This window comes from Macrotis lagotis, chromosome 8 (genome assembly GCF_037893015.1).
Source record: "Macrotis lagotis isolate mMagLag1 chromosome 8, bilby.v1.9.chrom.fasta, whole genome shotgun sequence".
NCBI lineage: Eukaryota > Metazoa > Chordata > Mammalia > Peramelemorphia > Peramelidae > Macrotis > Macrotis lagotis.
Window position 1 is genome coordinate 84,112,811 of NC_133665.1, and position 14,004 is coordinate 84,126,814.

Below are 14,004 nucleotides of genomic sequence, written 5' to 3' on the forward strand. Positions count from 1 at the left end.
ATCCCAAGAAGGATCAATATACTCAGTCTGAAGATGAGGAAACAAGCTCCTGCATCGAAAGACTCCCAGAAAAACAGAAACTGGGCTCAGGCTATAATAGAGCTCAAAAAAGACTTTGAAAATCAAATGAGGGAGTTAGAAGAAAAACTGGGAAAAGAAATGAGAGAGATGCAAGAAAAACATGAAAATGAGGTCAGCAGCTTAGTCAAGGAAATCCAAAAAAAATGCTGAAGAAAATAGCATGCTAAAAACCAGCTTAGGTCAAATGGATAAAACAGTTCAAAAAGTTATTGAGGAGAAGAATGCTTTAAAAGGCAAAATTGGCCAGATGGAAAAAAAGATAAGAAAACTCTCTGAGGAGAACAAATCCTTCAGACAAAGAATAGAATTCAGGGAGATTGATGAATTTACCAGAAATCAGGAATCAATACTTCAAAACCAAAAAAATGAAAAATTAGAAGAAAATGTGAAATATCTCATTGAAAAAACAACTGATATAGAAAACAGACTTAGAAAAGATAATTTAAAAATTATTGGAATACCTGAAAGTCATGATCAGGAAAAGAGCCTTGACATCATTTTCAAGGAATTACTACAGGAAAATTGCCCTGATACTCTAGAAGAAGAAGGCAAAATAGAAATGGCAAGAATCCACCGATCCCCCCAAGAAAGTCTAACCCTTAGGAATATTATAGCCAAGTTCCAGAGCTCCCAAGTCAAAGAGAAACTATTACAAGCAGCCAGAAGGATACAATTCAAATATCATGGAGCTGCAGTCAGGATCACACAGGACTTCACAGCAGCTACTTTGGAAGCTCGTAGGGCTTGGAATATAATATACTGGAAGGCAAAAGAGCTTAGAATGAAACCGAGAATCAACTACCCAGCAAAAATGAATGTCCTCTTCCAGGGAAAAAGATGGACTTTCAATGAAGCAGGGGAATGTTAAATGTTCCTATTGGAATGGCCAGAGCTGAACAGAAGGTTTGATCTTCAGATACAGGAATCAGGTGAAGCATAGAGAGTGGAGGAGAGGAGGGAAATATGAGGGACTTAATGATGATTAACTGCATGTATTCCTGCATAGAAAAATGACACTGATAATACTCAGATGAACCTTCTCAGTTAATAGAACAGGTAGAGGGAGCTTTTATAGTTGAAGCACAGGAGAAAGCTGAATTTGAAGATAAAATAAGGTGTAAAAATGGAGTCAATAGAAAAAGGGGAAATGTAATGGGAGAAAGAAAAAGGAGAGGGGGAATAGGCCAAGGTATTTCATATAATAAGATTTTTCTTTATTACAATGAGCTATTGCAATGATATGGAAGGGGAGAGGCAAGGGGGAATGAGGGAAACTTCGCTCTCATCAGGGGTGGCTAGGAGAGGAAGCAGCATATATACTCAATGGGGGTATAGACATCTGGAGTAAGAAGGAGGGGGGAGCAGGGGGAAGGGGTGGGGATGTGAATAAAGGAGGAGAGGATGGACCATGGAGGGAGAGTGGTCAGATATAACACATTTTCATTTTTACTTCATGCAAGGGGCTGGGATTGGATGGCCTGCCCAGGACCATAGGGCCAGGTGGATTCTTGGCCTAAGGGGTGGTATGGGTGCTCAGGGCTTCTTGGCCCCAGGACCAGGGATCTGTCTGCTGCGCCACTCAGCGACCCTACAGCAGAGTCAGAGTGAAAGGAGAAAGAAAATATAGTACATGGTACTGGAGAAATAAGAAAGGAGGGAGTTGCAATCAGCAATGGCAACGTTGGAAAAACATGGAAGTAACTTTTGTGATGGATTTACCATAAAGAATGTGATCCACCTATGACAGAGTTGCTGGTGTTGGAACAAAGACTGAAGCACATTTTTTGTTATTATTATTTGGGGGAGGGTGCAGGGCAAGTGGGGCTGGGTGGCCTGCCTGGGGCCACATAGCAGTGTGATCTTAGGATGTCTGAGGCCGGATTTGGACCCGGGTGGGTGCTCCTGGCTCAAGGGCCAATGCTCTGTCCACCACCCAGCCACTCCTACTGTTATTACTATTTTATTTTATTTTGGGTCTTTTTTTTTCTTCTTTTTGTTTTTTTTGCGGGGCAGTGGAGATCAGGTGGCTTGCATGTCACATGGCTGGGTGATTGTTGGGTCTACGGGCCTCGGGCCTGGATGTGGGCTCGGGTGCTCGTGGCTCCAGGGCTGGTGCTTCGTCCATTGTGCCATCTGGCCATACCTACAATTATTAATATTTTTTATTTTAATTTTTTTTCTCTCCCCTTTACTTTATCGCTCAAGCAATTCTATATTCATGGGGGGGAGGGGGTATTTTGTTTGCTCTTAAACAAGAATATTTTATTAATGTAAAAAAACATTTGTACAAAATGAGAATAAAAAATTAAAAAAAAAGAAAAAATAAACATATACACCCATTCTCCTAAAAAAATAAAGTTATCTTTCTCCTTGGCTGTTTTAATAGAGGACTATCTTAATGTGAATGAATTCTACATATATTTTAGAAATCTGACTTGGTTAAAAAAAAAGGTTTTTTTTACCCCCCTCACCAGAGATTAGATTCAGTAAAATCAAACATTTTAGATTTAGAAGTAACCATTGTGATAAATGTGGTGTTGGGAAACTGAAACAGTATTTGTTTCAAATTCCACCTCAACAGATTATTAACTTTTCAACCTTGAGTAAGTTACCAGGTTTCTCTGAGCCTCAGTTTTTGCATTTGTTAAATAGGAGTAATCGCTGTAACTTTTAGTTCTCTCAGAGTTGTTTTAGAATAAAACAATGTGTTACATTAATCTGAGCTATTAACCAACTCCATTCTTCATTTTGTAAATGAGGAAACCAAAATTGCTCATATTGATTTATATTCACATATGTATATATATGTATATATATATATATATATATATATATATTAGTTAGTTAATTAATTAATGGAATTGTCTAGCAGTTAATTTTTTAAAGAAAGAGTAAGGAAAAAAGATATTTAATAATTAACTGGCTCATCAGCTTCTAAATAATAATTATCTGTTTTGCTGGTCATCATTAAACAAAATCAAGATAATTTTATTAGTTTTCTCACTTTGGATACCTAAGGCCAAATTCTCTCTCTTTTTTTTTAACAGCATTCCATTCACTGGTGGTGAGGCTGTTAGAATAGGAGACTATAAGCTTTGACCTTTTCCTTGACTCACTTCATCCATTAGATACTTTGAGTTTCACCACCTCAGCCCTGGGAGCTTCACTCTAATTCTATCTAACCTTTTTACCCTCTGCATCATGGGACCCAGGATAGAAGACAGTAGCAGCATTCAAGTTAACTTATATAAGTTATCTTATATAAGATGAAAATTTCAGGCATGAGGAACAGCCAGAAAAAATGACGAGAGTCAAGAGAATAGCAAAGACATTAATGTCACTGAATTAAAGGGGAGTAGCAAGACAGACCAGAAAGGGGAGGGGGAAGGAAAGCTAGATTATGAAGGACTTTGGGTGCCAAATAAAGCTTTTTGTATTTGATCTTGGAGGTGACAGAAGGAGTATGGTGGAGGTGAGGGATTGGCATAGTTTGACCTGTGCTTTAGAAAAATTGCTTTTGTAGTTAGAGAATGATTTAGAGTGGAGAGAGACTTGTAAGCAGTAAGACCAACCAGAAAACTATTGAAACGGTACAGGCATGCCTCAGGAGGGCCTGAATTAGAGTAGTAGCAGTGACAGAGAAGAAAAGGTGCTCAAACTTGAAATTGATAGACCTTGGCAACGAATTGAATATGGAAGGTAAGAGATAGTGAAGAGTAAAGTATGATACCCTTAGTTACAAATCTGAGGGACTAGGGGATGGTTCCCTTAACAGTAATATCTTCCATTATGTCCCCAATCTTATCTTCCATTATATCCCCAATAGGTACCATTTACTCTAACTCTATGGTATTTTTAAGTGTTCCCCAAATATACTTTGTATTCTGAAGTTTCTAGACTGCTCTCCTGTTTTTCTCTATGCCTCCATGCTGTCTGTCTGTAGTCTATATATCTTCCGTGGTTTTAATAAGAACCCATTTTCAGGGGCGGCTAGGTGGTGCAGTGGATAATGCACCTGCCCTGAAGTCAGGAGTACCTGGGTTCAAATCCGGTCTCAGACACTTAATAATTAACTAGCAGTGTGGCCTTGGGCAAGCCATTTAACCCCATTTGAATTGCAAAAAAACCCCTTAAAAAAACCTCATTTTCAAAACCCTTGGTCCAGCAATTAATCTTGCATTGAATTTTGAAGCATCTTATATTGTTGCATAACTTCTAAAAGTTTGTTTTATTTTCTTAGTGAAACTAAGTTTTTGAGTGCTTGATATTGTTTTAAATGTATTGTCAAATATGAAATCTCATAGGCAAATAATGAATATTTAAAATGTAATGTGATTAAAATTTTTTTTCAAACAGCTTTATAATGAATTACAAATTAATTTTGAAGAAAAGAAAGCAACTGAGTCTCTGCTACGGAAAAATATTATTTGTGTTAAGGATCAACTAATTCAAAAGGACCGGGATATCATGCAACTGACAAGAAAAATTGATGAACTTGAAAAAACTTCATATGTAGTTACTCGTACCCTTTTTCTAAATAATATGGAAGAGGTGAGAGCAGTTTTAAGCATTTTATTTATATCAACTTTGATTATTTCTCACTTTTCATTAGAACTTCAAAAAACCAACTATACTTGCAAAAAATAGAAACTAAATTAAAAAAATTAAAGGTAACTTCCATATATTCTTAAAATATTTCACAAAGTTATTACATAAATGATTAATTTATGCAACATAGTTTTTGATAGCATATGTGTTATTACTTGGTTGTAGTTGCCAAGTATAAAGTTATATCAGTATAAAGCAGATTAATAGTTTTGTGTATTGATAATATTCATGCTTAATGAAAGAGGCAATAAAAGGTACTCAAATGTTTTCAAAATTTGATTTCTTTGACTTTGTGTTAAGATTTTTTTTTCCTGGTTCAATGTGACTTCAAATCCTTCCCCACTAAGAATTTTTTCACTTTATTACATTTTATGGGGCATAGAAAATAAATGTAACCTAAGAGTTTTTTTTTTTTATAGAATAGCTACACTGGAAATATTAATGGTATTTTATGGTCAAAAATCTTACATGCTAAATGATTTTCTGAAGTGAACTACTTTACTATGTCCTTAGACTTAGACAGCATAAAAGTTCTTATCCAAGGAATGAAACACAACTTAAATTTTTTCCTCAATTTAATTAATAGGTTTTTATTAATTTCTTTTTTACATTATCATAATCTCCCCTTCATATTCCTTCCCTTTCACTCATAGAGAGTAATTTCTTGTATAAAAGAATAGAATATATATATGTATATATATACATATATATATATATATGTATATATATATATATATATATATATATGTTTTTGCAAGGCAATGGGGTTAAAAAGTGGCTTGCCCAAGTTCACACAGCTAGGTAATTATTAAGTGTCTGAGGCTGGATTTGAACTCAGGTACTCTTGACTCCAGGGCCGGTGCTCTGTCCACTGCACCACCTAGCCACCCCAGAATATTTTTAAAGACAGAAAAAGAGGGGAAAAATCATAAGTGATCGATATACTGAATAAGTCCAAAAATATAAGCAATTTGTCACACTTCTTCCAAAGGGTAAAGTGAGGTGGGAATGTCTTCTCATACACTTTTTTTAGATTATGCTTGTTCTTTGAAATTTTGTAAATTTCATTTTTTTAATTTAGTGGTGATTCTTTTTCTTTGCTATAGTCATTGTATTTACTGTTTTACAGTCTCTGCTGACTTCACTGTGCATCAATTCATAAAGATTTTTCTATGTTTCTCTGTGGTCATCATAAAGCCCTCCATAACTGACTATTCTCATTTTTTTGTCCTTTTTTTTGTTTGTTTTTCCAAGGCAATGGGGTTAAGTGACTTGCTCAAGGTCATACAGCTAGGTAATTATTAAGTGTCTGAGTTCAGATTTGAACTCATATCCTCCTGACTCCATGGCCAGTGCTCTAGCCATTGCTCAATCTAACTGCCCCCATTTTTTTTGTCATCTTCCCAATTTGCGCAATGTGAGGAGGTAGAAACTCAGGATGATTGTGATTAGTTTTTCTCTTAATACTAGTGATTTGAGGCATTATTTCATAGGATTAATAGTTTGTAATTCTTTTCAGAATAATTTGTTTCCTTTGACAAATTATATATTGGAGAATCTTAATGATTTCTCTTTTTTGTTGATGTTGTTTTTTACTATTATTTGGTTTTTTTTTGTTACTTTTTTACTGTCTTTCATTTATGTTGTCTTTGGTGTTTGATTAAGTTCATAATTTGGTCAGGTCTGGTTCTCTTTGTAACAATGTTTCAAACACATTTTTACCTTATTGAATTCTTATTTTTTTAATTAACAATTAGGATCAGATTTATAGGATATGTCGCTTTGGTTTGCATCTTGAACTCCTTTGCCCATTAGAAAATATTATTTTAGTCCCTAATGCAATTTCTGATGTGCACAAAACAGTCTTGTGTATTTATGAATTTTCTTTCTTTTGTTTTTTGCCACTGAATTATTAGATTTGACTACGAGTGTCTTTGAGGGATTTTTTTTTGGGGGGGGATCTGAGGATTCTTTCAATTGGGACTGCAGTATTCAGAAATTCTAGGTAGTTTTCTTCTGGTATTTCATACATTTTATGTTCAGATTTTTTAAAATGGTAACATTATTCTGGGAGATCAATAATCCTTAAGTAGTCTTTGGACATTCTGTCTTCTAAATCAGAATTTTGTTTTTATGAAGATCATATTTTCTTTTAATATTTTTGCTTTTCTTTTAGATTATCCTTTATTCTGTATATTTTCATTTCTAGTCAGTTGTTCTTTGTTTTTTTTCAGTCAGGTTTGCTACAATAGACTTAAGATTTTCCATTCTGTTAGGTATTTCTATTGAGAATTTAAAGATTCACAAATAAAACTATAATTTGAAAGTAGGATGTCATAACTGGTTTTTTGCAACCTGAAATAGTATTTCCCATTTCTATCTTTTCCAGCCTCTCAATAAGAAAAAAATATATTTATGCTGATATCTATGCCCAAAAGTAAATATTTAATCTTTCCTTCTTTTCAATTCATAATTTAATGTCATTGAATACAGGGTCTTTAAACTGAATGAATATATATCGCTTGAATTATAATTTCCCCTCCACATTACAAAATAACCATCCAAAACAAGATGAAATTAGCACTTATTTATGATATATATTCAAATGAAATTTATACCTATTAATAATAATGTTTAGAGTGTTATAAAAATTTAATTCAAGGAGGCAGCTAGGTGGCACAGTGGATAGAGCACCAGCCCTGGAGTTAGGAGGGTCTGAGTTCAAATCTGACCTCAGACACTTAATAATTACCTAGCTGTGTGATCTTGGGTAAATCACTTAACCCCATTGCCTTGCAAAAACTAAAAAAAAATTAATTCATAAATCTTCTTTCATTAGAGATTAGAGCCATATGAGAAAGAAATATATTTTCTTTGTAGAGCTTGAATAGTATTGCATTCTTTTTTAGAATACTAAGACATTTAGGTTATAGATAATGGATTATTAGAGATGTAAAGAAACTCAGACCATCTCTTTCAGCCCTCTGATTCTAAACATGAGATGGAAACTAGAAAAGGTAAAATGACATGTTCATGCTCTATCACAATCAGTGGAAGAACTGATATTTTATCTAGGTTCTCCTGACTTTTAATGCTCCTTCTATGATGTGCACATTTAGTAATCTAAGTTCATAAACCATTGACTCTATCCCTTTTCCAGAGAATTAAATCAAATTTTTTTATGAAAAAAAATCAATTCCAAATAAACTTCATTTCACTTTGATTTTGATATTTGAAACATATTTTCAATGTCTGATAAGACACTTTGGAGAGATGGACAATTAAATATTGGATCCCTAACTTCATAAATATTACTGAGTAATATATTGTTCAAAATTTCCAATTTACTGGGAATTCCAAAATTTCTAATTAAAGTGTTAATTTAAGCTAATTTTAATTGTTGGTGCTGCTATTGTTAGGCCATATTGATGATTTCTTTAGAAACAAAACACTGAAATGTAGTCATATCAAAAATCAACAAACAATTTCCTAAGTTATTTTTCTAGGTAAGAATTTCTATGTAATTCTTCTTAAATACCATAAAATTTGTAACTGCCTTTTTTATTATCTTTGCTAGTGGTAGGAATTAATAGTTTAGATAATCTCAAATGGTATATAAAACTTCAAAATCATTTATACTTTAAATGTGTTTTTGTGATATTGTTCAGCTATAAATTTGTCTGATACTATGGGAATTTGAACCTCTCTGTAGAAAATTAAGAATTTGCAATGTGATCAGTAGTTTGAAGGAGAGAGAGAAAGTTATTTATTTAGCATCATTTCATTTTAATACAAAGTACCAAAATTTTAAACTATCTTATCTTTCCTATCCAACCTTTCCTTTGGGTGTTGTAGATGAAGGGTACATAACCACTTGAAAAGCATACAGTTTTTTAATTTAAAACAGTTATTCTTGTTTTTCATAAGCTTTTACTTGATAATATAATTACGTTCTTATGTGTTTTATTTGATGCTTTAAAAACATTATTCTTAGTCCATGTCTTCCAATGTTTCATATCACAGAAAGTTTAATAATTACTGATTTAAAGAAAACATTTCTAAGTTATTCTAGCTGCTACAGGAGTGTTCAGGAATAAAAGATTTTGAACCATTCTGAACAGGGAACAGTGAAAGGGAAAGTTGAAAGGAAGGGGAAAAATAGATAAATGAAAAGAAAGAATCAGGAAATAAATTTAATATAATTCAAATAATTTGGGATAAGACAAAGACATATGGGCGAAAGAGATAAGAAGGTAGCTCATATAGAAATGTGTATAAGCTAATTGCAGGGACCAATTACTATATTTTAAGAAGATTGTGGGGGTGGCTAGGTGGCGCAGTGGATAGAGCACCGGCCCTGGAGTCAGGAGGACCTGAATTTAAATCCGACCTAAGACACTTAATAATTACCTAGCTGTGTGACCTTGGGCAAGCCACTTAACCCCATTGCCTAGCAATAACTAAAAAAAAAAAGTAGAAGAAGAAGATTGTGATAAAAATCAGCAAAAACGAAGCAAGTGGAAGAAAATATAAGCCCAATATTTATAACTTTAAAGATGAATGTTTAATAATCCAATAAGACAAAAGTAAAAACAATCGATAAGGAACAAAACCAATAGAATCAAGAAATAAACTTTCATTAAGCACCTGCTATGTGTCTGCTATGTGCCAAATCTTGGTGATACAAAAAAATAGACAAAACACAGTATTTATCTTGAAGGAACTCAATGTAATGGGGGGGGGGCAGGGGGGGAGACAATATGTAAACAGATCTAGACAAAGCAAGCTATATACAAGATACATAAGAATTAATTAAAAGCAGAAAACCTCTAGAATGGAGAAGGCTGGGGGAAGGCTTCCTATAAAAAAATGAGAAATTAGTCCTTAAAGGAAGCCAGATTGAAGAGTATATGTTGTGGGGTAAGGTGTGTGAAAACTGGAAAATTAGGAGAGGTCTTTGAACACCTGCCTAATAGAACATTTTTTTGACAGATTTTATTTATTTTGAATTTTACACTTTTCCCCCTAATCTTGCTTCCTTCCCCCCCCCCCCCACAGAGGGCAATCTGTTAGTCTTTACATTGTTTCTATGCTATACATTGATCTAAATTGAATGTGTTGAGAGAGAAAACATATCCTTAAGAAGAAAAAACATATGAGATAGCAAGATTACACAATAAAGATAACATTTTTTTAAAATTAAAGGTAAAAGTCTTTGGTCTTTGAACTCCATAATTTTTTTTCTGGATACAAATGGTATTCTCCATAGCAGATACCCCCAAATTATGCATGATTGTTGCACTGATCGAATGAGCAAGTCCATCAAGGTTGATCATCGCCCCCATGTTGCTGTTAGGGTGTAAAATGTTCTTCTCATTCTGCTTATCTCACTCATCATCAGTTCATACAAATCCTTCCAGGCTTCTCTGAATTCCCATCCTTTCTGGTTTCTAATAGCACAATAGTCTATTGGAGCATTTATTTTGCTCCTAGTGTTTCATCCTAGAGACAGTAGGAAGATATCCTAGAGGCAGTAGGGAGAGTTTATTGTGTATAAAGGTGACATGGTCAAACTGGCACTTTAGGAAAAATGCTTTGGTAACTGGTAACTGAAAGGATGATCAGAGTTTGGTGAAATTTGAGACAGGCAGACCCACCAACAGGCTAATGTACTAATTGAGATGTGAGATGATGAGGGATTGCCCTAGAATACCCCCCCCCATTTCTCTCAGGGGAGAGAAAAAATATTTGAGAGATATTGCAAATGTGAAATTTCTAGGTCTTTGCAACAGAATGAATATGGAGGGCAAGAGATAATGACTAATCAAAAATGACAATAGGAGCCCACTGTAAGCAAATGAGGAAAAATTAATAACCCATTGTTGATAAATCTGCAATCATAAATTTAGAGGAAAAACTCCCTTTTAGGAAAACTATAAAGCAACTTGATAAAAATTAGGTTTAGAACTTCATCTTCTGCCATAAGCCACAATAAGTCACAAAAGAAGGGCAGCTAGGTGGCACAGTGGATAGGACCCTGGAGTCAAAAGGACCTGAATTCAAACTGTGACTCAGATACTTTATTACCTAGCTATGTGACCTTGGGCAAGTCACTTAACCCCATTGTGATAATAAAAAAATAAGTCATAAAAGAGTACATGAACTCAATATTAAAAATTATATCACAATAAATAAAATCAAAAGAGAAATTAACCAAATATTTTCATGATTTAATAAGGAAGAATTTTTAAGCAAATAGGAGAGAGACAATCACAAAAAATAAAGAAGATTATTTTGATGGCACAAAATTGAAAAGGCTTTGCATGAGCAAATTTTATTTACATAAAATAAGTTTAGAGAGAATCTCCTGGGAGAAATCTTTTGAATGGCTGAATGAAAGGTATTTATGATAGGTATTTATGATATATTCAAGGTGTAGAAATACAAAAGAAAATATAGTCTCTTCTCTTGGGTAGATTACATTTTTTTTAATTTTTTTGAAGGCAAACGGGGTTAAGTGGCTTGCCCAAGGCCACACAGCTAGGTAATTATTAAGTGTCTGAGACCAGATTTGAACCCAGGTACTCCTGACTCCAAGGCCGGTGCTTTATCCACTACGCCACCTAGCCGCCCCGGTAGATTACATTTTAATGGAGGAAAAACAAATGGTTTGATCATGGGTCATGGTTTCAGAACATGGAACAAGGGCAGGTAATAGAAAGGAAATGGTAGGCAGTCAGACTGCTGATGAGGAGACCTTCTCTGCCTTCTACAATATAGATATTTATTAAAATATGGATGAAACATTCTTGCCATTTAGGAAAAAAGATGGGTTTAGATTCCACAATAGAATGTAAGTTTGCTTAAGGATAAGGGCTATTTAATCTCTTGTCTTTATCTTCTGTGCCATTCACAGTACCTGGCACTAGAAGAAATCAAGTGCTTGTTGAATATAATCAAATGGAACTGATTATTTAGAAACTTTAGTAATTGGGTAATAAATAATCAGTAATTAGCTCTTGTGTGCCCATACTCTGTATTTGTTCTTTTTTTTTTTTTGGATTTTTGCAAAGCAATGGGGTTAAGTGACTTGCCCAAGGTCTCACAGCTAAGTAACTATTAAGTGTCTAACTATTAAGTGAGTTCACAATTGAACTCAGGGCCTCCTGACTTCAGGACCAGTAGTCTATCCACTATACCACCTAGCTGCCCCTCCTATGCATTTGAGACTTTCATATTCACAATGAAATTCTGATGTAATGTTACTAAGATAAAAGCTAAGTGATGAAATTACAGGAAGTTCTTTTTTTGAATAGGTCCTCCTAAGCCATATAATTTATTAAATCAAATTTGAATATATAATTTTTGCATTTTTGCCCATTTTTTTAGTGTGGTACTTACTTCTTTATTGACTATTCTCTCTGGATAGCCAAATAACTATTGTGTGCAGTCTTTTTATTCTGTCGATTTAGGATTAGCTGCTTTGGCTTTTGTTTCATTTTTTCGCATTTTATTTACTAGAATATAGATTGCTGACCTTTTAAATACTCTCTGTAGAAATTTCTGGCCTTTCTATATATTCTCAGTTTCACTAACTGATCTTCTCACTTCTTGGGAATGGATGTCTGACCTCTCTTTTCCTTTTATTTGGGATTTATCCCTTTCCCCCTGCTAACAAACAAGCAAATAACTGGCCTCTTTTTAATTCTCTGGACTTCTCTCTGCTTTTTTCCCCCTAACCTTCGGCCAACTGGTTCTTACCTTCTGTGTCTTGCCTCCTGACAGCTAGTCAATGGACCCTTCTAACTTCTACAATCTACCTGCCTTCCTGACCAATTCCTCACTGTACCAGATTCATATTCTTTTCTCCCTGCATCTTTTCTCCCAGCATCTTTCTTTTGACTGATTTCCTTGACATACTTTGATTACTGACTCATTTAATTTTTTTTTTGTAATCACTATGTACAATTCACTTTGGTCATACAAAATGTAAAGCAAAGTCTTTATTAATTTGAATTATATGATATTACCTTTGGCCCAGCCTTTTGCTTTGAGCTTCTCTGCATTAGATTGACTAGTCTTCAGATAACAGATACAAAGTTTGTTTCCAAATCATTATTTAGAGTTTTCCAGATTGGTAGGCACTGTTCAAGCTTATCAGCATAACCTTTGATAAATATGATGAAGTATCAAAGGAGTAGGGATAAAAAATGAACTTCTCATTTTATTTAAAGGTACAGTTAACTCTCAGGTGACGAGGCTCACTCTAACAGTGCAAGTAGTTCCCTGTAACTTTCCAAATGTCTCTGCAAATTATAGTTTTAAAGAGAGGCTCTGACTTTCTTAGGATCACATAGCTCTATTTGTTAAAATCAAAACTTGAATCCATGATTTCCCTAGTTCTGAGGACAGTTCTATATTTACTATATCATGACGCATCTCAGGAAGCATTTTACTAGGACTTTAATTGAGATATGTCACTGTAAACCATGAAATCCTAAACAAAATGCTTTTTGATCTTGTATCCATCTATTGTAGTGAATGCAAAATGACAGAAAAGGGAATAATATTAAAGAACATACTTATAATACTTTAATTGAGCTATTGATATTCTCCATGTATGCCCAATAAACATAGATGACACATTGCTCACTACACCCAAGTCAAGAAGAGAAACAGAGAGCCAGAAACAAGAGAGAAGGAGAGAAAGAAGTTTTAGCCAAGTAGAAAAATAAATAGCAAGTTCTCTTATAGTTCACTTTTGATTTGAAACTGTGACAAGACTTCCTGCTTGAAACTGTTAGAATCTACTAGTCTTCTTTCAATTTGAAACTTTTTCTTTCCTTTAATTTTCCAGTTTTCTTAGACTTTAGAGCATTATCTTCTGGTCACTCTTATCTACTGAATGAGTCAGAGTTGGCTTGAAACCCATAAGGACAAATCTCTAATGCCACCTCAAAATGCCTGGCTTCTTTTCCATGAACTTTGCTCACTCTTTTAAGTATTGGTGTTGGTACAACTTGAGCTTCTATAGTTCCAGTAATGATAGGATATGATCAGTAACTCAGGATTAGAAAATCTTTCAGGTCTCCTAGTCCAATTTCTTTGCAGACACCTTAGAGGGGTATTGAATCCTCCACAAGGGATCATTCACATTCCACATACATCTCTCTACTGCTAGAGAGCATACTCTTTCATGGTTCAATCCATTCAATTTTTGGATACCTAGAAGTGTCAGGAAAGCCTCAAATTCTCTATGTAATTTCTACTTTTTGTGATCCTCATTCTCTCTTCAGGGGCCAAGTATAATTTTTT

At 34.3% G+C, this 14,004-nt stretch overlaps 1 protein-coding gene across 2 annotated transcripts in view; it reads left to right on the plus strand.

Moving 5' to 3' along the window:
- Window positions 1-14,004, plus strand: part of CNTLN (centlein) — a 585,894-nt gene that overhangs the window by 302,670 nt on the left and 269,220 nt on the right. For both annotated transcript variants that reach the window (XM_074197564.1, XM_074197563.1), the window contains exon 8: window positions 4,438-4,632. In XM_074197564.1, the coding sequence (XP_074053665.1) occupies window positions 4,438-4,632 (195 nt within the window). The remainder of the gene's footprint in view (window positions 1-4,437; window positions 4,633-14,004) is intronic.